Source organism: Oncorhynchus nerka, linkage group LG12, assembly GCF_034236695.1.
Source record: "Oncorhynchus nerka isolate Pitt River linkage group LG12, Oner_Uvic_2.0, whole genome shotgun sequence".
NCBI classification, from domain to species: domain Eukaryota; kingdom Metazoa; phylum Chordata; class Actinopteri; order Salmoniformes; family Salmonidae; genus Oncorhynchus; species Oncorhynchus nerka.
Genome location: NC_088407.1, coordinates 16,459,412 through 16,484,411, shown reverse-complemented (window position 1 = coordinate 16,484,411; position 25,000 = coordinate 16,459,412). Strand labels below are relative to the sequence as shown.

General features: G+C 46.6%; 1 protein-coding gene across 1 annotated transcript in view; it reads right to left on the bottom strand.

The window, feature by feature from the left end:
* The window catches only part of LOC115127271 (trithorax group protein osa-like), a 168,037-nt gene that overhangs the window by 50,869 nt on the left and 92,168 nt on the right, over positions 1–25,000 (bottom strand). The window contains exon 2 of the mRNA XM_065025285.1: positions 8,402–10,252. Within this exon, the coding sequence (XP_064881357.1) occupies positions 8,402–10,252 (1,851 nt within the window). The remainder of the gene's footprint in view (positions 1–8,401; positions 10,253–25,000) is intronic.

Below are 25,000 nucleotides of genomic sequence, written 5' to 3'. Positions count from 1 at the left end.
GAGGGAGGGAGGAAAAGAGGAGTAGGACAGGGAGGGACAGAGGGGAGGGAGGGAGGGGGAGGGAGGGAGGGAGAGAGGAGTAGGACAGGGAGGGAGGGAACGAGGGGAGGGAGAGAGGAGTAGGACAGGGAGGGACAGAGGGGAGGGAGGGAGGGAGAGAGGAGTAGGACAGGGAGGGACAGAGGGGAGGGAGGGAGGGAGAGAGGAGTAGGACAGGGAGGAAGGGAACGAGGGGAGGGAGAGAGGAGTAGGACAGGGAGGGACAGAGGGGAGGGAGGGAGGGAGAGAGGAGTAGGACAGGGAGGGAGGGAAAGAGGGGAGGGAGAGAGGAGTAGGACAGGGAGGGACAGAGGGGAGGGAGGGAGGGAGAGAGGAGTAGGACAGGGAGGGAGGGAAAGAGGGGAGGGAGGGAGGGAGGGAGAGAGGAGTAGGACAGGGAGGGACAGAGGGGAGGGACAGAGGGGAGGGAGGGAGAGAGGAGTAGGACAGGGAGGGACAGAGGGGAGGGACAGAGGGGAGGGACAGAGGAGAGGGACAGAGGAGAGGGACAGAGGGGAGGGACAGAGATAGAGGTAAAGGACAAACGAGGGAGAAGTAAATGACAGGTAATAAACATGTTACCACAACACCAGCACTGAAACACACACTGACCGGAAAGTGAATCAGGTAGTACGCATTTCATTTTCCTCTGAAAACAACTAGTGGAGATTTGAGGCTGCGTTCACTGCCAAACATCCTCTCTTACTTCAATCTTTCCTTCTCTCCCCCTCCTCTCTCTGTCTGTCCATCTTCTCCTCTCCTTTTCTCCCTCCCATTGTAAATAAATGCCCAAGGCCCCAAACAGAGAAGCTTCTCTCTCTCTCTCTCTGAGCTTTGGAGGAAGGACAAACAGAAGAGGGGAAGAGGAAGAAGGTTGTGGCTAGTTTAGGTCAAGGAGATGTGATAATGACTGCACAGGCGTGTGTACATAACAGTTGGTACGAGCGTGTGTGTATGTATGTTTATAGTGTGTGTGTGTGTGTGCGTGTGGATCCTGACCACGGTTTTGCTGACTCACGGAAAATAAGTGTGGAAAAAAACTGTGCGGTCTCTACGACAACAACTCACACAAATATACCCTATTTTTGGTGTGTCATCTAACACCACCAAGCACAACACAGTACACCTGTGTTACCACACCCATACACACACACACACCCATACACACACACACACACACACACATGTATACGCACACACACACACACACACATGAATACGCACACGCACACACACACACACACACACATGTGTATACGCACACACACACACACACACACATGTATACGCACACGCACACACACACACACACACGTGTATACGCACACACACACACACACTCATACATGTATACACACACACACACACACACACACACACACACACACACACACACACATTCCTCTGGTGTGTAAATAATTCATGTAGAGGAACAGTCAACAGTATGATCATATAGCAGGCATAAATCAAGAGATTTTTTTGTTTGTGTGTGTGTGTTTGTGTGTGTTGCTCCCTGCTCACAGCGGCACAGCCCCAAGTCAGAAGTTAGAGAAAAGAAGGATAGTCAACTGGAAAAGAGAGAGAGGGATTGTGGGAGAGAAATAGAGGAAGAGACAGTCAGTGCAAGGAACTCCCCTTAGCTTGTGTAGGTGGACAGAGAGAGATAGAGACAGAGCGTGAGAGAGAGAGAGAGAGAGAGAGAGAGAGAGAAGGAGGTCCTGGGGCTCTGTTCACAAACACAAACAGACCCCACAGAGCCCCAGAACAGCAACACAATTAGACCCAACCAAATCATGACAAAACAAAAAGAGAATTGACACATTGGAAAGAACTAACAAAAAAAAACAGGGAAAACTATAATGCTATTTGGCCCGAAACAGAGAGTACACAGCGGCAGAATACCTGACCACTGTGTCTGACCCAAAATTAAGTAAATCTTTGACTATGTACAGACTCAGTGAGCATAGCCTTGCTATTGAGAAAGGCTGCCGAAGGCAGACCTGGCTCTCAAGAGAAGACAGGCTATGTGCACACTGCCCACAAAATGAGGTGGAAACTGAGCTGAACTTCATAACCTCCTGTCCAATGTATAACCATATTAAAGACACGTATTTCCCTCAGATTACACAGACCCCCAAAGAACTAGAAAACAAATCCGATTTTGATTAACTCATATATCTACTGGGTGAAATACCACAGTGTGCCACCACAGCAGCAAGATGTGTTACCTGTTGCCACAAGAAAAGGTTAGCCAGTGAAGAACAAACACCATTGTAAACACAACCCATATTTCTGTTTATTGATTTTCCCTTTTGTACTTTAATGACATTCAAAATGTCTTTATTCTTTTCAAACTTCTGTGAGTGTAATGTGTATTGTTAATTTCTGATTGTTTATTTCACTTTTGTTTATCATCTATTTCACTTGCTTTGGCAATGTAAACATATGTTTCCCATGGCAATAAATACCTTTGAATTGAAATTGAATTGAAATTGCGAGAGAGGAAGAAAGAAAGAAAAAGTGGGGAAGACAGAGAATTGAGAGAGAAAATGAGAGGGAGAGAGAGTTCTTTCCATAGAAGTTTGTGTGATGTGTGTGTGTGTGTGTGTGGGTGGGAGGGAGGGAAGGAGGGAGGGAGGGAGAGAAGCCCCACTTGAGTCAACAAATACGAGACAGCTGATTTTGCCAGGAAACCCCTGTCTGTGTCTGTGAAACCCCTGTCTGTGTCTGTGAAACCCCTGTCTGTGTCTGTGAAACCCCTGTCTGTGTCTGTGAAACCCCTGTCTGTGTCTGTGAAACCCCTGTCTGTGTCTGTGAAACCCCTGTCTGTGTCTGTGAAACCCCTGTCTGTGTCTGTGAAACCCCTGTCTGTGTCTGTGAAACCCCTGTCTGTGTCTGTGGGCGTGTTACGTGTGTGTGTGTCTGTGGGCGTGTTACGTGTGTGTGTGTGTCTGTGAGCGTGTTACGTGTGTGTGTGTCTGTGAGCGTGTTACGTGTGTGTGTGTGTCTGTGGGCGTGTTACGCGTGTGTGTGTCTGTGGGCGTGTTACGTGTGTGTGTGTGTCTGTGGGCGTGTTACGTGTGTGTGTGTGTCTGTGGGCGTGTTACGTGTGTGTGTGTGTCTGTGGGCATATTTCATGTGTGTGTGTCTATGAGTGTGTTTTGTGTATGTGTATGTCTGTGAGCGTGTTCTGTGTGTCTATGTGTGTGTGTGTGTGTGTCTGTGGGCGTGTTACGTGTGTGTGTGTCTGTGAGCGTATTTCATGTGTGTGTGTCTATGAGTGTGTTTTGTGTATGTGTATGTCTGTGAGCGTGTTCTGTGTGTCTGTGAGCGTGTTACGCGTGTGTGTGTGTCTGTGGGCGTGTTACCTGTGTGTGTGTGTCTGTGGGCGTGTTACGCGTATGTGTGTGTGTGTGTCTGTGAGCGTGTTACGCGTGTGTGTGTGTCTGTGGGCGTGTTACGTGTGTGTGTGTGTCTGTGGGCGTATTTCATGTGTGTGTGTCTATGAGTGTGTTTTGTGTATGTGTATGTCTGTGAGCGTGTTCTGTGTGTCTATGTGTGTGTGTGTGTGTCTGTGAGCGTGTTACGCGTGTGTGTGTGTCTGTGGGCGTGTTACGTGTGTGTGTGTGTGTGTGTGTCTGTGGGCGTGTTACGTGTGTGTGTGTGTGTGTCTGTGAGCGTGTTACGTGTGTGTGTGTGTCTGTGGGCGTATTTCATGTGTGTGTGTCTATGAGTGTGTTTTGTGTATGTGTATGTCTGTGAGCGTGTTCTGTGTGTCTATGTGTGTGTGTGTGTGTCTGTGAGCGTGTTACGTGTGTGTGTGTGTCTGTGGGCGTGTTACGTGTGTGTGTGTCTGTGAGCGTATTTCATGTGTGTGTGTCTATGAGTGTGTTTTGTGTATGTGTATGTCTGTGAGCGTGTTCTGTGTGTGTGTGTGTGTGTGTGCCTGTTTCTTGTGTGTCTGTGAGCATGTTTCGTGTGTGTGTGTCTGTGAGCGTATTTCATGTGTGTGTGTCTATGAGTGTGTTTTGTGTTTCGCGTGTGTGCGTGTCATTGCGTGTGTTTCATGTGTGTGTCTGTGAGCATGTTTTGTGTGTGTGTGTGTGTCTGTGAGCATGTTTTGTGTGTGTGTGTGTGTGTGTGTGTGTCTGTGAGCATGTGTCGTCTGTGAGCATGTGTGTGTGTCTGTGAGCGTGTTTCATGTTTCTGTCTGTGAGCGTGTTTTGTGTGTGTGTGTGAGCATGTTTCGCATGTGTGTGTGTCTGTGAGTGTATTTTGTGCGTGTGTGTGTGTGTTTGTGAGCGTGTTTTGTGTGTGTCTGTGAGCATGTTTCGTGTGTGTGTGTGTGTGTGTCTGTGAGTGTGTTTCGTGCGTGTGTCTGTGAGCGTGTTTCGTGTGTGTGTGTGTGTGTGTGTGTGTCTGTGAGTGTGTTTCGTGCGTGTGTGTGTGTGAGCGTGCTACGTGTGTGTGTCTGTGAGTGTGTTTCATGTGTGTATGTTTCTCTGTAGGTGATGGCATTGTTATGGAAGGTTTGGGAATCTCTTCCTTTTAGGTGGTTGTAGAATTTAACAGCTCTTATCTGGATTTTGATCATTATTGGGTATTGGCATAATTCTGCTCTGCATGCATTATTTGGTGTTCTACGTTGTACACAGAGGATATTTTTGAAGAATTCTGCATGCAGAGTCACAATTTGGTGTTTGTCCCATTTGGTTAAGTCTTGGTTGGTGAACGGACCCCAGACCTCACAACCATAAAGGGCAATGGGTTCTATAACTGATTCAAGTATTTTTTGATATGTTGAATTGTATGTTCCATTTGATGGCATAGAAGGCCCTTCTTGCCTTGTCTCTCAGATGGTTCACAACTTTGTAGAAGTTACCTGTGGTGATGATGTTTGGAATTTGTATTTGTTGACCTTTTTTGGAACACCATTATTTTTGTCTTACTGAGATGTACTGTCAAGGCCCAAGTCTGTCAAGGCCCAGGTCTGTCAGGGCCCAGGTCTGTCAGGGCCCAGGTCTGTCAGGGCCCAGGTCTGTCAAGGCCCAGGTCTGTCAAGGCCCAGGTCTGTCAGGGCCCAGGTCTGCCAGGGCCCAGGTCTGTCAAGGCCCAGGTCTGTCAGGGCCCAGGTCTGTCAGGGCCCAGGTCTGTCAGGGCCCAGGTCTGACAGAATCTGTGCAGAAGATCTAGATCTCCAGGCAGGTGTTTGTCCGCCTGTGTGCTGAGGGTGTCAGGTTCTGGTGTTTAGGTTGCCACAGACTAGTACATGTCTCTGGGCCTGGAAATGACTGATTTCACCCTCTAGGATGGAGAAGCTGTCTTCATTAATGTATGGGGATTCTATTGGGGGGATATAGGTATCACACATGAGGACATTTTTCTCTGTTGAGATCATTTCCTTATTAATTTCTAGCCAGATGTTCCTGTTTTGACTAATTTAATAGAGTGAGTAGGTCTGCTCTATACCAAATTAGCATACCCCCTGAGTCTCTCCCCTGTTTCACACCTGGTAGTTTGGTGGATGGAACTACCAGCTCTCTGTAACCTAGAGGGCAGCTAGTGGGTCCGTCTCCTTTATACCATGTTTCTTGTAGGATGACAATGTCTCTCTCTCTCTCTCTTCCTCTCCTCCCCCCCATATATCTCCTCCCCCCATCTTTCTCGCTCTCTTCCTCTCTCTCCTCTCCCCTCCCCCATATATCTCCTCCCCCCATCTTTCTCGCTCTCTTCCTCTCTCTCCTCTCCCCTCCCCCATATATCTCCTCCCCCATCTTTCTCGCTCTCTTCCTCTCTCTCTCTCCCCTCCCCCATATATCTCCTCCCCATCTTTCTCGCTCTCTTCCTCTCTCCTCCCCTCCCCCATATATCTCCTCCCCCATCTTTCTCGCTCTCTTCCTCTCTCTCCTCTCCCCTCCCCCATATATCTCCTCCCCCATCTTTCTCGCTCTCTTCCTCTCTCTCTCTCTCCTCCCCCATATATCTCCTCCCCCATCTTTCTCGCTCTCTTCCTCTCTCTCCTCCCCTCCCCCATATATCTCCTCCCCCCCATCTTTCCCTCTCTTCCTCTCTTCTCCCTCCCCCATATATCTCCTCCCCCCATCTTTCTCGCTCTCTTCCTCTCTCTCCTCTCCCCTCCCCCATATATCTCCTCCCCCCATCTTTCTCGCTCTCTTCCTCTCTCTCCTCTCCCCTCCCCCCATATATCTCCTCCCCCATCTTTCTCGCTCTCTTCCTCCCTCCCCCCCTCCCCCATATATCTCCTCCCCCATCTTTCTCGCTCTCTTCCTCTCTCTCCTCTCCCTCCCCCATATATCTCTCCTCCCCCATCTTTCTCGCTCTCTTCCTCTCTCCCTCTCCCCTCCCCATATATCTCCTCCCCCATCTTTCTCGCTCTCTTCCTTCTCTCTCTCCCCCCATCTCCCTTCCTCCCCCATATATCTCCTCCCCCATCTTTCTCGCTCTCTTCCTCTCTCTCCTCTCCCTCCCCCATATCTCCCTCCCCATCTTTCTCGCTCTCTTCCTCCCCCCTCTCCCTCTTTCTCCTCCCCCATCTTTCTCCTCTTCCTCTCTCTCTCTCCCTCCCCTCCCCCATATATCTCCTCCCCCATCTTTCTCTCTCTTCCTCTCTCTCCTCCCCCTCCCCCATATATCTCCTCCCCCCATCTTTCTCGCTCTCTTCCTCTCTCTCCTCTCCCCTCCCCCATATTTTCCCCCATCTTTCTCGCTCTCTTCCTCTCTCTCCTCTCCCCTCCCCCATATTTTTTTTTTATCTCTCTCTCCTCTCCCCATCTCTCTGTGTGTGTGTGTATGTGTGTGTGTGTGTGTATGTGTGTGTGTGTGTGTGTGTGTGTGTGTGGGAGGGAGGGAGGGAAGCCCCACTTGAGTCAACCAGAAAGCTGATTTTGCCAGGAAACCCCGGTCTTGTCTTACTGAGTTCACACCACAGAACAGGGCTTTAGAAAACTGTGCTGTGTGTGTACAATGTTTCTCATAGGATGACAATCTTTCTCTCTCTCTCTCTCTCTCTGTCTCTCTGTCTCTCTCTCGCTCTCTCTCATAGCCCTTTAACCCCTCCCTCCCTCTCCATCAATCCTTCTGTCTTTAGCAGATAGTAATTAGGGGACTAGCAGTAGTGTGGAATAGAGCTCTTCTATCCATATACATTGAATAGATGACGGTGAACACTGGGATGAAGTGTGCCTGCGTTCCAAATGGAACGCTATTCGCTATATAGTGTATGAGCCCTAGACAAAAGAAGTGGGGACAGTCAGTATTCTTCCCTAGTTTGGGTGTTCTTCCTCTAGCCTGTTCTGTTCTGTCCTCCACATGATTCACACACTCCCCCCTTCATGTCTCTGTTGCCTTCCCTCCCTCAGCTTACTTTTCACAGTCCCCCTCTTCCTTCACACTCCCCCCCATCTTCCTGACTTCTCTATTCACACACACACACACACACACACACACACACACACACGCACACGCACACACACACGCACACGCACTCTTCCCTCCCCTCCATCCCTTTCTTCACTCTTTCTCTATCTTCCTGACTCGTCTTTTCTTCTCTCTCCCCCCCTCTTAGAAACAGCAGGGTGTCCCCCTCTTGGCTCTAAGTAACTCTCCTCTCTCTCCCCCTACCCCCACCTCTCCTGTCCTCTTTCTCTCCCCCCTCAACACTACTCCCCACCTCATATAACTGCCTTTTCACAGAGCAGAGCTCCACAGTCCCTAACCACCAAATAATACAGCTAGAACAACTGCAGTAGACAGCAGTTCCCTAAACAGACAGCTAAAGGAGTAACCCAACACAACCCAACACAACCCAGAAATGACCTCAGCCTGGTCATCACTAGTTACCACAGCCACAAAGTCATAAATCCCGCCTATTTCTACCATTTCTGTTTTTAAACCTAAACTCAATCCTAACCTTAACCACATTGCTAACCTTATGCCTAACCTTAAATTAAGACCAAAAAGCACATTTTTGTTTTCATTCATTTCTATGATATAGCCAATTTGACTTTGTGGCTGTGGTAACTAGTGGAACCCCCCCAATCTGTGTAAGAACCAGATGAATACTCTGGGATAACAGGAGGAAGCACTGACATGTTTGTGGCCCTGTTATTAGTGTAAACCAATACTGTGACCAGTAAGTATAACCAGCCAATCACCTCTTCATATACCAGGAAGTAGAATCAGCCAATCTCTCACCGCTTTACAGTATGGCCCAATGACCCTTACATGCCAGGAAGTATAGTCAGCCTATCACCTCTTACATACTGCAACCAGGAAGCAGAACCAGCCAATCGCCTCTCAATTTACTGCAACCAGGAAGAAGAATCAGCCAATCATGACTTACCTCTCTACAGTGCTGTGGCCCTCCCAAGGCTCCTGCTGTGGCCTGTTGCATCGCTGCCATCTGCTGCATCCTCTGCTGTAGTAAATGGGCGTGGTTCGCTGCTACAGATGCTGCTGTTCCGGCAGCACCCCCATGCTGCATTCCCCGATAACCTGCCATGGGGTTGGGGGGTCCCTGTTCAGGGGGTCCCCCTCCCCCCATCTTCTGCTGATGTCCTCCTTGGTGGTCCGGGTTGGGGTCAAAGTGGCGAAGGGGTTTGGTGTTAGTGAAGGAGTATGGGGGTTCTTGGTGGGGTACAGTGCCACCACTGCCTGGTTTGGACATGGACGGGTGTTGTCCTAGCTGGGCGTTAGTCTGTAGCTGCTGTGTGTTCGACTGTTGTTGTTGTTGTTGTTGTTGTTGTTGCATTAGTAGCTTGAGGCTGCAGGGTTGACCTGCAGTCATGGCTTTGTAGAGCTGGCTAGACATATTGTTGTTTGGTCCTGACCCGTTCTGGGTGCTGTATGGATGTGGATGTTGGGTTTGGGGTTGGTTCTGGGGTTGAGGTTGAGGCTGGGGTTGAAGCAACGGACTAACATGGGGCTTGTCCGTCCTGTAGGGGGGCGAGGGCCTTGTAGCGCCCGATGTCGGTGCAACTCCGCTGGGCATGTAGTTGGCCTGGGACCCCTGGATGTTGGATGAAGTGCTGGATGTGGTGGTCGTTCCTCCAGGTAGGAGGGTACTCTGTGGGCTGAAGGGGGGTTGGGCGATAGCCGGACTGCCTAGCTTCTCTGGGTGGTAGGGTGGTGAAGGACCAGCGGATGGGAGACTCAGCGATCCCTGGGGGCTCTGGATGCTTCCAGCCGGGCTGAATGGTTGCTGGTGGAGTGGGGAGGAGTTGGGGAGGTTGGACAGTTTCTGGCCGCCCCAGGGTGAGCCTTGCTGGGATAGAGGAGGGATAGAGGCCTGGGTCTGGTTCTGGGACTGGTTCTGCTGGATAGGGGTGTTAGAAGAAAGGTGTTTGTTGGAGTTGGACGCCATTTGCTGGAGCTGTTGGGCTCGCGATACTTCGTGCCACGTGGAACCGGGTCGAGACGAAAGGGCGGCTGAGAGCATTGGAGAACGAGCTTGATTCTGGGATGAAGAGGAGTGATGAGGAGAGGCCGATAGGGGTGAGGGGACTGGTTTGGAGGGGTGGGGGATGGAGTAGGGAGCTCCAGCCGGACTCGGGCCTACTTGGGGAGACCCGGCCTGGGGAAAGCCTGGGGAACGGGTGAGGTGGCTCTCCAGGTGAGAGGTGGGTCTCTGGGGGGAGCGTTTGGGCGAGTGTGGGTGGATATACCCCGGCCCATGCCCTTGATTCTGATCCTCTTTATTCCCCAGTATCTTGTCAAGATCCAACTCCGTCAACGACGGATCCGGGTTCTTAGTCAGTTCATCCAGAATATCTTGCAGCTCCTGCTCAACCGATGGGGCCGACGAGGAGCTTCCATTGGGGTGAAAATGTCCTCCACCAACACCCGCAGACCCTGGACTCGCCTTAGGGGGCATTGAGTAAGGCGACCCCAGCCCGGGGTTACCGTTCCCCAGCCTGTTACCTTCCAGTGATCCCTGACTTCCAGGACCCCCATGACCTCCAGAACTCTGTCCTCTAGAGTAAGGACTCTGCTGGAAGCTGCTACCCATGGCGAGGGTCACATCCTCCAGGCAGAGTCGCTTGGCGGGCACCCCAGGACCCTGGGTCATGGAGGTACCGTAGGAGGTACCGTTCAGACCAAGACCTGGGCCGTTACCGGGCCCTTGGCCCTGCCGTAAACCTCCCTGGTAGGCCCCCTCGGTCGCAGTCAGCCTCCTCTTCAGTGATCCAGACAGCTGGAGGGAAAAGAGAGAAGGTGAGTAACACATAGAATTACCAAACAGAATGACAACCAGCACCATCAGACACCACCAAACAGAATGACAACCAGCACCATCAGACACCACCAAACAGAATGACAACCAGCACCATCAGACACCACCAAACAGAATGACAACCAGCACCATCAGACACCACCAAACAGAATGACAACCAGCACCATCAGACACCACCAAGCAGAATGACAACCAGCACCATCAGACACCACCAAACAGAATGACAACCAGCACCATCAGACACCACCAAACAGAATGACAACCAGCACCATCAGACACCACCAAACAGAATGACTATCAGCACCATCAGACACCACCAAACATAATTACTATCAGCACCATCAGACACCACCAAACAGAATGACTACCAGCACCATCAGGCACCACCAAACAGAATGACTGTCACAAGAGAGTACCAGCACAGTGAGACACTCGATGACAAACACATTCTATAAACTCATGTAGTCTATAGAAGATCAAAGGCATAACATTAGTAATTTCTATTGTCGACATTGTAGCTTTCTATTGTCAACATTGTAGCTTTCTGTTGTCAATAAAGCTTTTACATTTTAAATGTTACCCCCTTTTCTCCGTAATTTCGTGGTATCCAATTGTAATTACAATTACTATCTTGTCTCATCGCTCCAACTCCCGTACGGGCTCGGGAGAGACGAAGGTCGAAAGCAATGGGTCCTCCGAAACACAACCCAACCAAGCCGCACTGCTTCTTAACACAGCGCGCCTCCAACCCGGAAGCCAGCCGCACCAATGTGTCGGAGGAAACACCTGGCTACCTTGGTTAGCGCGCACTGCGCCCAGCCTGCCACAGGAGTCGCTTGTGCGCGATGAGACAAGGATATCCCTACCGGCCAAACCCTCCCTAACCCGGACGACGCTAGGCCAGTTGTGTGTCGCCCCATGGACCTCCCGGTCGCGGCCGGCTGCGACAGAGCCTGGGCACGAAGATAACACTTTCTATTGTCGACATTGTAGCTTTCTATTGTCAACATTGTAGCTTTCTATTGTCAACATTGTAGCTTTCTATTGTCAACATTGTAGCTTTCTATAGTCAACATTGTAGCTTTCTATTGTCAACATTGTAGCTTTCTATTGTCAACATTGTAGCTTTCTATTGTCAACATTGTAACTTTTTATTGTCAACATTGTAGCTTTCTATTGTCAACATTGTAGCTTTCTATAGTCAACAATGTAGCTTTCCATTGTCAACATTGTAGCTTTCTATTGTCAACATTGTAGCTTTCTATTGTCAACATTGTAGCTTTCTATTGTCAACATTGTAGCTTTCTATAGTCAACATTGTAGCTTTCTATAGTCAACATTGTAGCTTTCTATAGTCAACATTGTAGCTTTCTATTGTCAACATTGTAGCTTTCTATTGTCAACATTGTAGCTTTCTATAGTCAACATTGTAGCTTTCTATAGTCAACATTGTAGCTTTCTATTGTCAACATTGTAGCTTTCTATAGTCAACATTGTAGCTTTCTATTGTCAACATTGTAGCTTTCTATTGTCAACATTGTAGCTTTCTATAGTCAACATTGTAGCTTTCTATAGTCAACATTGTAGCTTTCTATTGTCAACATTGTAGCTTTCTATTGTCAACATTGTAGCTTTCTATAGTCAACATTGTAGCTTTCTATAGTCAACATTGTAGCTTTCTATTGTCAACATTGTAGCTTTCTATTGTCAACATTGTAGCTTTCTATAGTCAACATTGTAGCTTTCTATTGTCAACATTGTAGCTTTCTATTGTCAATAAAGCTTTCTATTGTAAACATTGTGGCTTTCTGTTGTCGATAAAGCTTTCTATTGTCGATAAAACGTTCTATTGTCAACATTGTAGCTTCATATTGTCGATAAAGCTTTCTATTGTCAACATTGTACCTTTCTATAGTCTCAACATATGATACAGTCTATCATGGTCTTCCCACTCGGTGTCTGGCAGGTCTATAGGGATCTCAGGGCTCTGGTATATAGCTAACCCACCAGTCACCACATACACACACACACACACACACACACACACACACACACACACACACACACACACACACACACACACACACACACACACACACACACACACAGTGCTGTCTTATTAGTGTTTCTGTTCTTTCATCCCTGCAGCTGCATCCACACTGGTGCCAGAAGTGGGATCCGTAGGCTCTTTTGTGTGTGTGTGTGTGTGTGTGTGTGTGTGTGTGCCAGGAGGGGGATAAGAAGGATCACTGACTGAGAAGACTGTTTCTATTACCACTGACGGGTCAATGTCACCCCCCCCCCCCTCACCCCAAGAGCCCCAGGAGCAACCCGAGAAGGATTAAGACACCCCCTAACCCCCCATCCCCAAATTCTCTGGAACCCCCTGTAAACTTCAAACTCTAAAGCCCCTCATTGGGATTCTATGCTATTCAAAGAGAGATGCAGAGGTAGGGGATGCTTTAATCTAATTCCATAGTTAGATAACAGTCTTTTAGTTGTGGTGGCTGGAACTTTGAAGTAAGATGCTTTGTTTTCATGACATGGTTTCTAGAATGTAGTCTAAAAGGGCGTGTCAGAAGGGATCCAAGTGGTCTGGAGCATTCTAAGAGCGTTGCATTCTTCTGATGTTTGCAGTGATCATCAACATTCCTAAAGAACTCTTCAGCCAAAAGACTAATGAAGGTTGAATCACTGGATGATGCCAAAGAAGAGAAATGGAGAGACAGAGATATAAAGATAGAGAGACAGGGTGAGAGAGGGCATTTCTCCTTTGACAAAATAATCCATCTACCTGACAGATGTGGCATATCAAGAAGCATGACCTTTACATGATCATTATATATATCCAACTATGTGTATGTGTATATATATACATATATATATACACTACCATTCAAAAGTTTGGGGTCACTTAGACATTTTATGTCCATAGAAAGAGGAGTGGGAGGCCTCGGTGCACAATTGAGCAAGAGGACAAGTACATTAGAGTGTCTAGTTTGAGAAACAGACGCCTCACAAGTTCTCAAATGGCAGCTTCATTAAATGTCCCCGCAAAACACCAGTCTCAATGTCAACAGTGAAGAGGCGACTCCGGGATTCTGGCTTTCTAGGCAGAGTTGCAAAAAAAAAGCCATATCTCAGACTGGCCAATAAAAAGAAAAGTTTAAGATGGGCAAAAGAACACAGACACTGGGTAGAGGAACTCTGTCTAGAAGGCCAGCATCCCAGAGTCACCTCTTCACTGTTGACGTTGAGACTGGTGTTTTGCGGGGACATTTAATGAAGCTGCCATTTGAGAACTTGTGAGGCGTCTGTTTCTCAAACTAGACACTCTAATGTACTTGTCCTCTTGCTCAGTTGTGCACCGGGGCCTCCCACTCCTCTTTCTATTCTGGTTAGAGTCAGTTTGCTCTGTTCTGTGAAGAGAGTAGTACACAGCGTTGTACGAGATCTTCAGTTTATTGGCAATTTCTCACATGAAATAGCCTTCATTTCTCAGAACAAAAATAGACTGACGAGTTTCAGAAGAAAGTACTTTGTTTCTGGCCATTTTGAGCCTGTAAGCAAACCCACAAATTCTGATGCTCCAGATACTCAACTAGTCTAAAGAAAGACAGTTTTATTGCTTCTTAATCAGAACAACAGTTTTCAGCTATGCTAACATAATTACAAAAGGGTTTTCTAATAATAATTTAGCATTTTAAAATGATAAACCTGGATTAGCTAACACAATGTGCCATTAGAACACAGGATGATGGTTGCTGATAATGGGCCTTTGTACACCTATGTTGATACTCCATTAAAAATCATCCATTTCCAGCTGCAATAGTCATTTACAACATTAACTATGTCTACACTATTTACACTATTCAATTCGATGTTATTTTAATGGACAATGTGTTTTTCTTTAAAAAACAAGGACATTTCTAAGTGACCCCAAACTTTGGAACGGTATGTGGACAAAGTAAAGGGGGGCTGATTTTCCACAGCAAAGTATTCAGAACCCTTGACTTTTTCCACATTTTGTTACGTTACAGCCTTATTCTAAAATGGATTCAATTGATATTTTCCCCTGATCAATCCACTCACAACAGATTTTTACAATTTTACAAATTTTTGCAAATGTATAAAAAAAAATACTGAAATATCACATTTACATAAGTATTCAGACCCTTTACTCAGTACTTTGTAGAAGCACCTTTGGCAGTGATTACAGACTCAATTCTTCTTGGGTATTACGCTACAAAGCTCTGTCTGGGCCACTCAAGGACATTTAGAGACTTGTCCCAAAGCCACTCCTGCGTTGTCTTTGGCTGTGTACTTAGGACTGTTGTCCGGTTGGAAGGTGAACCTTCGCCCCAGTCTGAGGTCCTGAGCGCTCTGGAGCAGGTTTTCATCAATGATCTCTCTGTACTCTCCCCCGTTCATCGTTCCCGCTGAAAAACATCCCCAAGGTATGATGCTGCCACCACCAGGTGATGAGCGGTGCCTGGTTTCCTCCAGACGTGACACTTGGCATTCAGGCCAAAGAGTTCAATCTTGTTTCTCATGGTCTTAAGAGTCCTTTTAACACCAAGCGGGCTGTCATGTGCCTTTTACTGAAGAGTGGCTTCCGTCTGGTCACTCTACCATAAAGACATGATTGGTGGAGTGCTGCAGAGATGGTTGTCCTTCTGGAAGGTTCTCCCATCTCCACAGAGGAGCTCTGGTCCTCTGTCAGAGTGACCATCGGGTTCTTGGATCTTTCCATTTAAGAATGATGGAGACCACTGTGTTCTTGGGGACCTTCAATGCTGCAGAAATGTTTTGGTACCCTTCCCCAGATCTGTGCCTCGACACAATCCTGTCTTGGAGCTCTACGGGCAATTCCTTCGACCTCATGGCTTGGTTTTTTCTCTGAAATGCATTGTCAACTGTGCGACCTTATATAGACAGGTGTGTGCCTTTCCAAATCATGTCCAATCAGATTAATTTACCACAGGTGAACTCCAATCAAGTTGTAGAAACATCTCAAGGATGATCAATGGAAACAGGATGCACCTGAGCTCAACTTCCAGTCTCATAGCAGGGTCTGAATATGAAATGTAAATGAGGTATTTCTGATTTAAATTTTTAATAAATGTGGAAAAATGTCTAAAAACCTGTTTTCGCTTTGTCATTATGGGGTATTGTGATGTCATTATGGGGTATTGTGATGTCATTATGGGGTATTGTGATGTCATTATGGAGTATTGTGATGTCATTATGGGGTATTGTGATGTCATTATGGGGTATTGTGATGTCATTATGGGGTATTGTGATGTCATTATGGAGTATTGTGATGTCATTATGGAGTATTGTGATGTCATTATGGAGTATTGTGATGTCATTATGGGGTATTGTGATGTCATTATGGGGTATTGTGATGTCATTATGGGGTATTGTGATGTCATTATGGGGTATTGTGATGTCATTATGGGGTATTGTGATGTCATTATGGGGTATTGTGATGTCATTATGGGGTACTGTGTGTATATTGATGAGCATTTTTTATTTATTTAATCCATTTTAGAATAAGGCTGTAACATAACAAAATGTGTAAAAAGTGAAGGGGTCACACACACACACACACGCCCACGCGCACGCACACACACACACACACACACACACACACACACACACACACGGAGTGTGCAAAACATTAGGAACACCTGCATTTGCGTACAATCACATATATCTCTTTATTATGTGTGGGAACACTTTGGAACAGATTCAAATCAATTGGAGCTGATTTGCTGGTGTTTTTACTGTCTTTTATGGACAGCAATAAAACATTTCAATAAAAAGTTATGTTAAGAAAAGTTGAGGGGCCAAATAAAAGATCTTGTAGGCCAAATTTGGCCCGCTGGGTCTTTGGAGGAGGGCCTAAGAACCACCCCGATGTGACACCCACTCTGTCACCATGTTAAGGTCTATTGGGCATGTATCACCCACCATACTGCTGGCTGGTTCACAACCACCATGACCAATCAGCAATTAATCAAAGTTATTTATAAAGCCCTTTATGTATCAGCAGTTGTCACAAAGTGCTTATACAGAAACCCAGTCTAAAACCCCAAACAACAAGCAATGCAGATGTAGAAGCACAGTGGCTAGGAAAAATTCCCTAGAAAGGCCAGAACCTAGGAAGAAACCTAGAGAGGAACCAGGCTACGAGGGGTGGCCAGTCCTCTTCTGGCTGTGCCGGGTGGAGATTATAACAGAACATGGCCAAGATGTTCAAACGTTCATAGATGACCAGCAGGCTCAGATAATAATCCCAGTGGTTGTCGAGGGTGCAACAGATCAGCACCTCAGGAGTAAATGTCAGTTGGCTAGATACAACATTTACATTTAAGTCATTTAGCAGACAACAATACAATGTAGGCAATAATACAGTACTTTATGTATAAACTAATTAACCCATTTCATCCAAAACACACATTTATATTTGCCTCTCTCTCTCCATCTTTCCCTCCATCTCTCCCTCTCTGGGGAACTCACTCTCGGGGGGCAGATGATGGAGGAGAGGAGAGAGAGAGGGAGAGAGAGAGAGAGGGAGAGAGAGAGATAAAAAGAGAGAAATAAAGAGAGGGAGAGAGAGAGAGAGAAATAAAGAGAGAGGGAGAGAGAGAGAGAGAGAGAGAGAGAGGGGGAGAGAGAGGGAGAGAGGGAAAGAGAGAGAGAGAGAGAGAGAGAGGGAGAGAGAGATAAAAAGAGAGAAATAAAGAGAGAGGGAGAGAGAGAGAGAGAGAGGGGGATAGAGAGAGCGAGAGAGAGAGAGAGAGAGAGAGAGAGGGAGAGAGGGATAGAGAGGGAGAGAGGGATAGAGAGAGAGAGAGAGAGAGAGAGAGAGAGGGAGAGAGAGAGATAAAAAGAGAGAAATAAAGAGAGAGGGAGAGAGAGAGAGTGATAGAGAGAGAGAGATAGAGAGAGAGAGAGAGAGAGAGAGAGAGAGAGAGAGAGAGAGAGAGGAGAGAGATAAAAAGAGAGAAATAAAGAGAGAGGGAGAGAGAGAGAGAGAGACAGCTCTGACATAAACAACTCTGTCGGCAAGGCTACATCAGCATGTGTGTTTGTGCCCTCAAATCCCCACTGCCGCCTGTTCGCTCCACAGGGAGTTACGGAGTTACATTGTCACCCCCCACACTGCCTGTCATCCTCTATGTCAACACCACACGTATACACCTTATCGTCATGCCAACAATGTGTTATCGCCACGCCAACAACACCCTATCTCGTTATTTGATGATATGACGTTTGGAGACCCCCAGTTTGATGATATCATCAATTACATCATAGGTGATGATGTCACAAATTGATGACAACGATAAAAGGAATTCCACAGAGATGAGCCAGCTGGTCACTGGTCACACAGAAAACACTTCCTCTGATGACTTAGTCACTCTTTAGTAGACATGAAGAATAGCTACAGAACACAGGAGCTGGACTGGACCAAGATATAGGGAAGATATCTGGGTTATCTGGGTTTTCCCCATGGAAAGACCAGGGGTTGAGTTTGGCTCTCTCTGGGTTCTCCCCATGGAAAGACCAGGGGTTGAGTTTGGCTCTCTGGGTTAACCCATGGAAATACCTGGGGTTGAGTTTGGCTCTCTTTGGGTTAACCCATGGAAATACCTGGGGTTGATTTTGGCTCTCTCTGGGTTAACCCATGGAAAGACCAGGGGTTGAGTTTGGCTCTCTCTGAGTTAACCCATGGAAATACCTGGGGTTGAGTTTGGCTCTCTCTGGGTTAACCCATGGAAAGACCAGGGGTTGAGTTTGGCTCTCTCTGGGTTAACCCATGGATAGACCAGGGGTTGAGTTTGGCTCTCTCTGGGTTAACCCATGGAAATACCTGGGGTTGAGTTTGGCTCTCTCTGGGTTAACCAATGGAAATACCAGGGGTTGAGTTTGGCTCTCTCTGGGTTAACCCATGGAAAGACCTGGGATTCAGATCGGCTGAGACAGTGTTAATATTGGACATCCTACTGATCTTATATATACAGTATAGCTGAATTTTAGGCCAGGCAGGACTGATATTGGGGGTCTGGCTAAGCTTCCAGAGCTTATCCTAGAGCTGTTTAGGTTAAGAGAGATTAGCGGAGTGTTTCCTCTGAGTGTCTAGTGATCAGTAAACCAGAGCTGGATCCTGATCGGATTCTGGGTCAGTCTATAGGGGATCTGCAGTAATCCTTTGGGGAGGATCCCTCTCTCTAGCTGTAGAACAATGTATTAGCACATCCAGATCCCTGTCTAGTTAGCAGTAGTACATCTGTGTGTGTGTGTGTGTGTGTGTGTGAGTGTGTGTGTGTGTGTGTGTGTGTGTGTGTGTGTGTGTCCTCAAATCCCCACTACCGCATGTTCGCTCAACAGGGAGTTATGGCGTTACATTGTCGCCCTCCCCTCTACACGCTCTACACCCTCTACACTGCCTGCCATCCTCTATGTCAACATCACAGTATACGCCTTATCGTCATGCCAACAACGACTCAACGCCCTAACTCGCTCTTCGCTGAAAACACGCTTGAGAACCCACAGTTTGATGATGTCATCGATTACATCATAGGTGATGTTAAAAAGTGATGACAACGAGAAAATTCCACAGAGACGAGTCAGCTGGTCAGAAAACACTTCCTCTAATTAACGTAGGACTGCAGAACAGGGAAGTGACACTGAGTCACTCTTTAGTAGACATGAAGAAGAGCTATAGAACACAGGAGCTGGACTGGACCAAGTGATTGGAGGCAAGATATCAATTATCTGGGTTCTCCCATGGAAAGACCTGGGTTTGAGTTAGGCTGTCTCTGGGTTCTCCCATGGAAAGACCTGAGTTTGAGTTAGGCTGTCTCTGGGTTCTCCCCATGGAACGACCTGGGTTTGAGTTAGGCTGTCTCTGGGTTCTCCCATGGAAAGAACAGGGTTTGAGTTAGGCTGTCTCTGGGTTCTCCCATGGAAAGACCTGAGTTTGAGTTAGGCTGTCTCTGGGTTCTCCCCATGGAACGACCTGGGTTTGAGTTAGGCTGTCTCTGGGTTAACCCATGGAAAGACCTGGGTTTGAGTTAGGCTGTCTCTGGGACCTAGATCCTGATCGGATCCTGGGTCAGTCTATAGGGGATCTGCAGTACTCCTTTGGGGAGGATCCCTCTCTGTAGCAGAAGAACAGAATAATGAGTCAGTCTTAAGGCAGTTGAGACATAGAACAGATCCGGATGGAGCCCTGTCTGTCTGCACAAAATGTATTCTGACAGGTGGGCCTGTCTCAGGTCTCAGACAGGATAAAGTGGATTAGACAGTTCTCCCACAGGGACCTCCTGGTGTCAAGGGAGGGGCAGACCCATTTTGGGGAGAAGGGGGAAACGTACCCCTTCTGTACCGCCCTACCCTACACACACACCCCACATATACCCCCTCCCTCCCATCCCGCGGCCCCCCTGGTGCTTCTAACCTCTCCCTAGCCTCTCTAAAATATAATCCCAGAAAATATTTGCATATCGTCTGAACATGTAATTTACTACCAATTTACAGCCAATTTGAGAATCAATATGCTAGCACTTTACGACTGCCTTAATGTTTCTCCAATGCCTTCAAACAATTGTGATGACGTCTTCATTTACGATATCAACAGACAATCCCATTGAACAGCGTACTGCTACGACATCAACTCTTGATCCCACACAGCATGCTGGTGGTCACATCTTAGCGTAGGTATGCTGATTTTAATGTCGCACCATAGCTGTAATGATCCTCGTCGTCATCCCATTAGAAAACCAATAAAGTTGATGAGGTTTTGAATGAAGTGTCTGGGGAAGGGGAGGTTTGATGGAGTCACGGGCTAAATAGCCTTCCTATTAAAATGTAATCAGGGCCAGTAATCATAAAACAACTCAGAGCAGGAGTGCTGATCTGGGATCAGGTCTCACCCTGTATCCATATAATCTTATTCATTGTGATCTAAAAGGGGCAAAACTGATCCTATAGAAACTTCACTCAGACGTTCTACGGGTATTGAACCCAGCTATTTTGGAGTGATCAAGCAGAGAGGAAAAGTACGAAGGCGTTTTCATTCACGACACCAGTTGTTCCTGGGAGGCTGTTCACATCATAATAACCCCCTACATTCATCTACAGGCGTTTTCATTCATCTACAGACACCAGTTGTTCCTGGGAGGCTGTTCACATCATAATAACCCCCTACATTCATCTACAGGCTGTTCACATCATAATACCCCCCCCCCCATTCATCTACAGTCTACTGGCTGTTCACATCATAATAACCCCCTACATTCATCTACAGGCTGTTCACATCATAATAACCCCCTACATTCATCTACAGTCTACCCCCATAATAACCCTCCATTCATCTACAGTCTACTGGCTGTTCACATCATAATAACCCCTACATTCATCTACAGGCTGTTCACATCATAATAACCCCTCCATTCATCTACAGGCTGTTCACATCATAATACCCCCATTCATCTACAGTCTACTGGCTGTTCACATCATAATAACCCCCTACATTCATCTACAGGCTGTTCACATCATAATAACCCCCCATCTATAGTCTACAGTCTGTTCACATCATAATAACCCCTCCATTCATCTACAGACTGTTCACGGCTGTTCACATCAACCCCCATCCATTCACCTACAGTCTCACAGACTGTTTCACATCATAATAACCCCCTCCCATTCATCTACAGTCTACAGACTGTTCACATCATAATAACCCCTTTCATCTACAGTTCATCTACATTCATCTACAGTCTACAGGCTGTTCACTGTTCATCATAATAACCCCCTCCATTCATCTACAGTCTACTGCTGTTCACATCATAATAACCCCCCATTCATCTACAGTCTACTGGCTGTTCACATCATAATAACCCCTCCATTCATCTAGTCAGGCTGTTCACATCATAATAACCCCCATTCATCTACAGTCTACATTCATCATAATAGTCCATTCATCTAGTCTGTTCACATCATAATAACCCCTCCATTCATCTACAGGCTGTTCACATCATAATAACCCCCTCCATTCATCTACAGTCTACAGGCTGTTCACATCATAATAACCCCCTCCATTCATCTACAGTCTACAGGCTGTTCACATCATAATAACCCCCTCCATTCATCTACAGGCTGTTCACATCATAATAACCCCCTCCATTCATATACAGGCTGTTCACATCATAATAACCCCCTACATTCATCTACAGGGTGTTCACATCATAATAACCCCCTCCATTCATCTACAGTCTACTGGCTGTTCACATCATAATAACCCCCTCCATTCATCTACAGTCTACAGACTGTTCACGTCATAACCCCCTTCATTCATCTACAGTCTACAGACTGTTCACATCATAATAACCCCCCTCCATTCATCTACAGTCTACAGACTGTTCACATCATAATAACCCCCTCCATTCATCTACAGTCTACAGACTGTTCACATCATAATAACCCCCTCCATCTCAGTCTACAGTGTTCTCATAATAACCCCATCTACAGACTGTGTTCACATCATAATAACCCCTCCATCCATCTCATCTACAGTCTAATAACTGGCTGTTCACATCATAATAACCCCTCCATTCATCTACAGTCTACTGGCTGTTCACATCATAATATTCACCAGTCTACAGGCTCCATTCATCTCATCTACAGTCTACAGGCTGTTCACATCATAATAACCCCCTCCATTCATCTACAGTCTACAGGCTGTTCACATCATAATCACATCATAATAACCCATCCATCTCATCTACATAATAACCCCTCCATTCATCTACAGTCTACAGGCTGTTCACATCATAATAACCCCATTCATCCATTCATGTTCACATCATAATAACCCCCTCCATTCATCTACAGGCTGTTCACATCATAATAACCCCCTCCATTCATCTCTACATGTTCATCATAATAACCCCCTCCATTCATCTACAGTCTACAGGCTGTTCACATCATAATAACCCCCTCCATTCATCTACAGTCTACTGTTCACATCATAATAACCCCCTCCATTCATCTACAGTCTACAGGCTGTTCACATCATAATAACCCCCTCCATTCATCTACAGGCTGTTCACATCATAATAACCCCCTCCATTCATCTACAGTCTACAGGCTGTTCACATCATAATAACCTCCTCCATTCATATACAGGCTGTTCACATCATAATAACCCCCTCCATTCATCTACAGTCTACAGGCTGTTCACATCATAATAACCTCCTCCATTCATCTACAGTCTACAGGCTGTGAAGTTGAAGTTAGAGCAGGGCTATTGTGACATATTCTATTTAGAGATGGGGTCAGCGTGTGCGTGTGTGTGTGTGTGTACGTAACACAGTCAGTACTACATAGAGTCACTTTAAAGAGATGACCTTGTTTCCATCGGGCTAACTTTGCCTCTCTTTCCTTCCCCTTCTCTCAGCATGTCAGAGGCTGTTCTCTATTCTATCTGGGGCACACAGCAATAAAGAATAAACTCCAGTTGAATAGAAAACACACAGAGTACATCACCGGCCCTATCTCCTATTGACCTTTTGCTAATGCTACTTCTCTGTTTTCTCTCTCCGTATATGTATGTGTGTGTGTGTGTGAGAGAGAGAGACACTGCGGTATCTATTTCACTTGTATTTCTATGTTCTCTTTCCCTCAAATCTGTTTACTCTAGAAATCTTAGCTACACGGCATTGTGTGTGTGTGTGTGAGTGTGTGTGTGTGTGTGTGTGTGTGTGTGAGGTTTGATTACAGTAAATTATGATAGATCACAAGTAGATGCAGTGGAGGTTTCATATCCACCCACATCCGCCTGAGGTTGAATCTTTTCTTCTTGCTGCTCAACGAATGTCTATGAACTTCCAGAAAGACGGTGAGAGAGTACTAGCCTGAACTAGTCAATGGAAGAACACATCTAACTACAGTAGCGTACCTAGCTAGCTAGCCTAGCCTAGCTTCATGAATTAGTCAATGGAAGAAAACATACAACTACAGTAGTGTACCCTGGCTAGCCTAGCCTAGCTTCATGAATTAGTCAATGGAAGAAAACATATAACTTCAGTAGCATACCCTAGCTAGCCTAGCCTAGCTTCATGAATTAGTCAATGGAAGAAAACATACAAGTACAGTAGCGTACCCTAGCTAGCTTAGCTTAGCTTCATGAATTAGTCAATGGAAGAAAACATATAACTACAGTAGCGTACCCTAGATAGCCTAGCTTCATGAATTAGTCAATGGAAGAACACATATAACTACAGTAGCGTACCCTAGCTAGCCTAGCTTCATGAATTAGTCAATGGAGTTTACATGTTTTTATTTAAACTTTATTTAACTAGGCAAGTCAGTTAAGAACAAATTCTTATTTTCAATGACAGACTAGGAACAGTGGGTTAACTGCCTGTTCAGGGGCAGAACAACAGATTTGTACCTTGTCAGCTCGAGGATTTGAACTTGCAAACTTTACGGTTACTAGTTCAACACTATAACAACTAGGCTACAATGCCGCTCTGACATGTACCTAGCCTTGACGTAGTTAGCCTAGCTCATCAATAATCAATGTAGTTTGCACGTACCATGCATTAGCGTAGTTAGTTTAGCTGCATTAATATGTTAATGTGGGAACACATAGTGGCTATATATACTTAGCAGCTGGAGGCTAGGGCTAAATTTGTGTCAATGCTAGTCTGACTGGACTAGCCAGCTGGGTCAAACACTGGGAGTGAGGCACTAGTTAGCTAATACATAAACACCACACACACCAGTCCTTTTTTCTCTCCTTTCTTTTCTTCCCCTTTGTTTTGTCCTTTTCCCTGCTGTTTCTTTTAGGATTTTTTGTTCTCCCTCCCTCCCTCCCTCCCTCCCTCCCTCCCTCCTCCCTCTCCCCCTCCCTCCCTCCCCTCATCTTCCTCCTCCATCTCCTCCCTCCCTCCATCCCTCCCTCCCTCCATCCCTCCCTCATCCCCTCATCTTCCTCCTCTCATCTTCCTCCCTCCCTCCCCTCATCTTCCTCTCTTCCCACCCCACCCCCTCCCCTCCTCCTCTCTCCTCCCTCCCTCCCTCCCTCCATCTTCCTCCCTCCTTCTCCCTCCCCCTCCCCTCCCTGCCACCCTCCCTCCATCTTCCTCCCTCCCTCCCTCCCTCCCACCCTCCATCTCCCTCCCTCTCTTTTAGGGCACAACCACTGTCTATTAAACATCTTATTGACATGTAATACTGTGTGAAAGAAACTATGAAATGAAAGATACATGGGGGGGAAGACAGATATTGGAGATATAGGAAACCCCAACTTCCTCTCTCTTCCTCTTTTTCCACCTCTCATCTCTTTCTCTTTCTCCTCCTCCCCCTATCCCTTTGACAGTGACCCCTGAACTACGAACTCTCAGCTAGAGCCCGGTGAGGTTCACAAATGTATCTGTTCAGTCTGCCTACACACACACATCCAAACAGCCTAACTTTCACACACACACACACACACACACACACACACACACACACACACACACACACACACACACACACACACACCTCCTCTCCAGCACAGACAGCCCCATGCGGGGGGCAAAGAGAAGAAAGACATACTGACTTATCAACACAGTGACGTGAATGGTAGATTTATATGTTAGATAGCATCTATACTAACCTGAGAGAAAGGGAGATAATATGAGAGGGAGA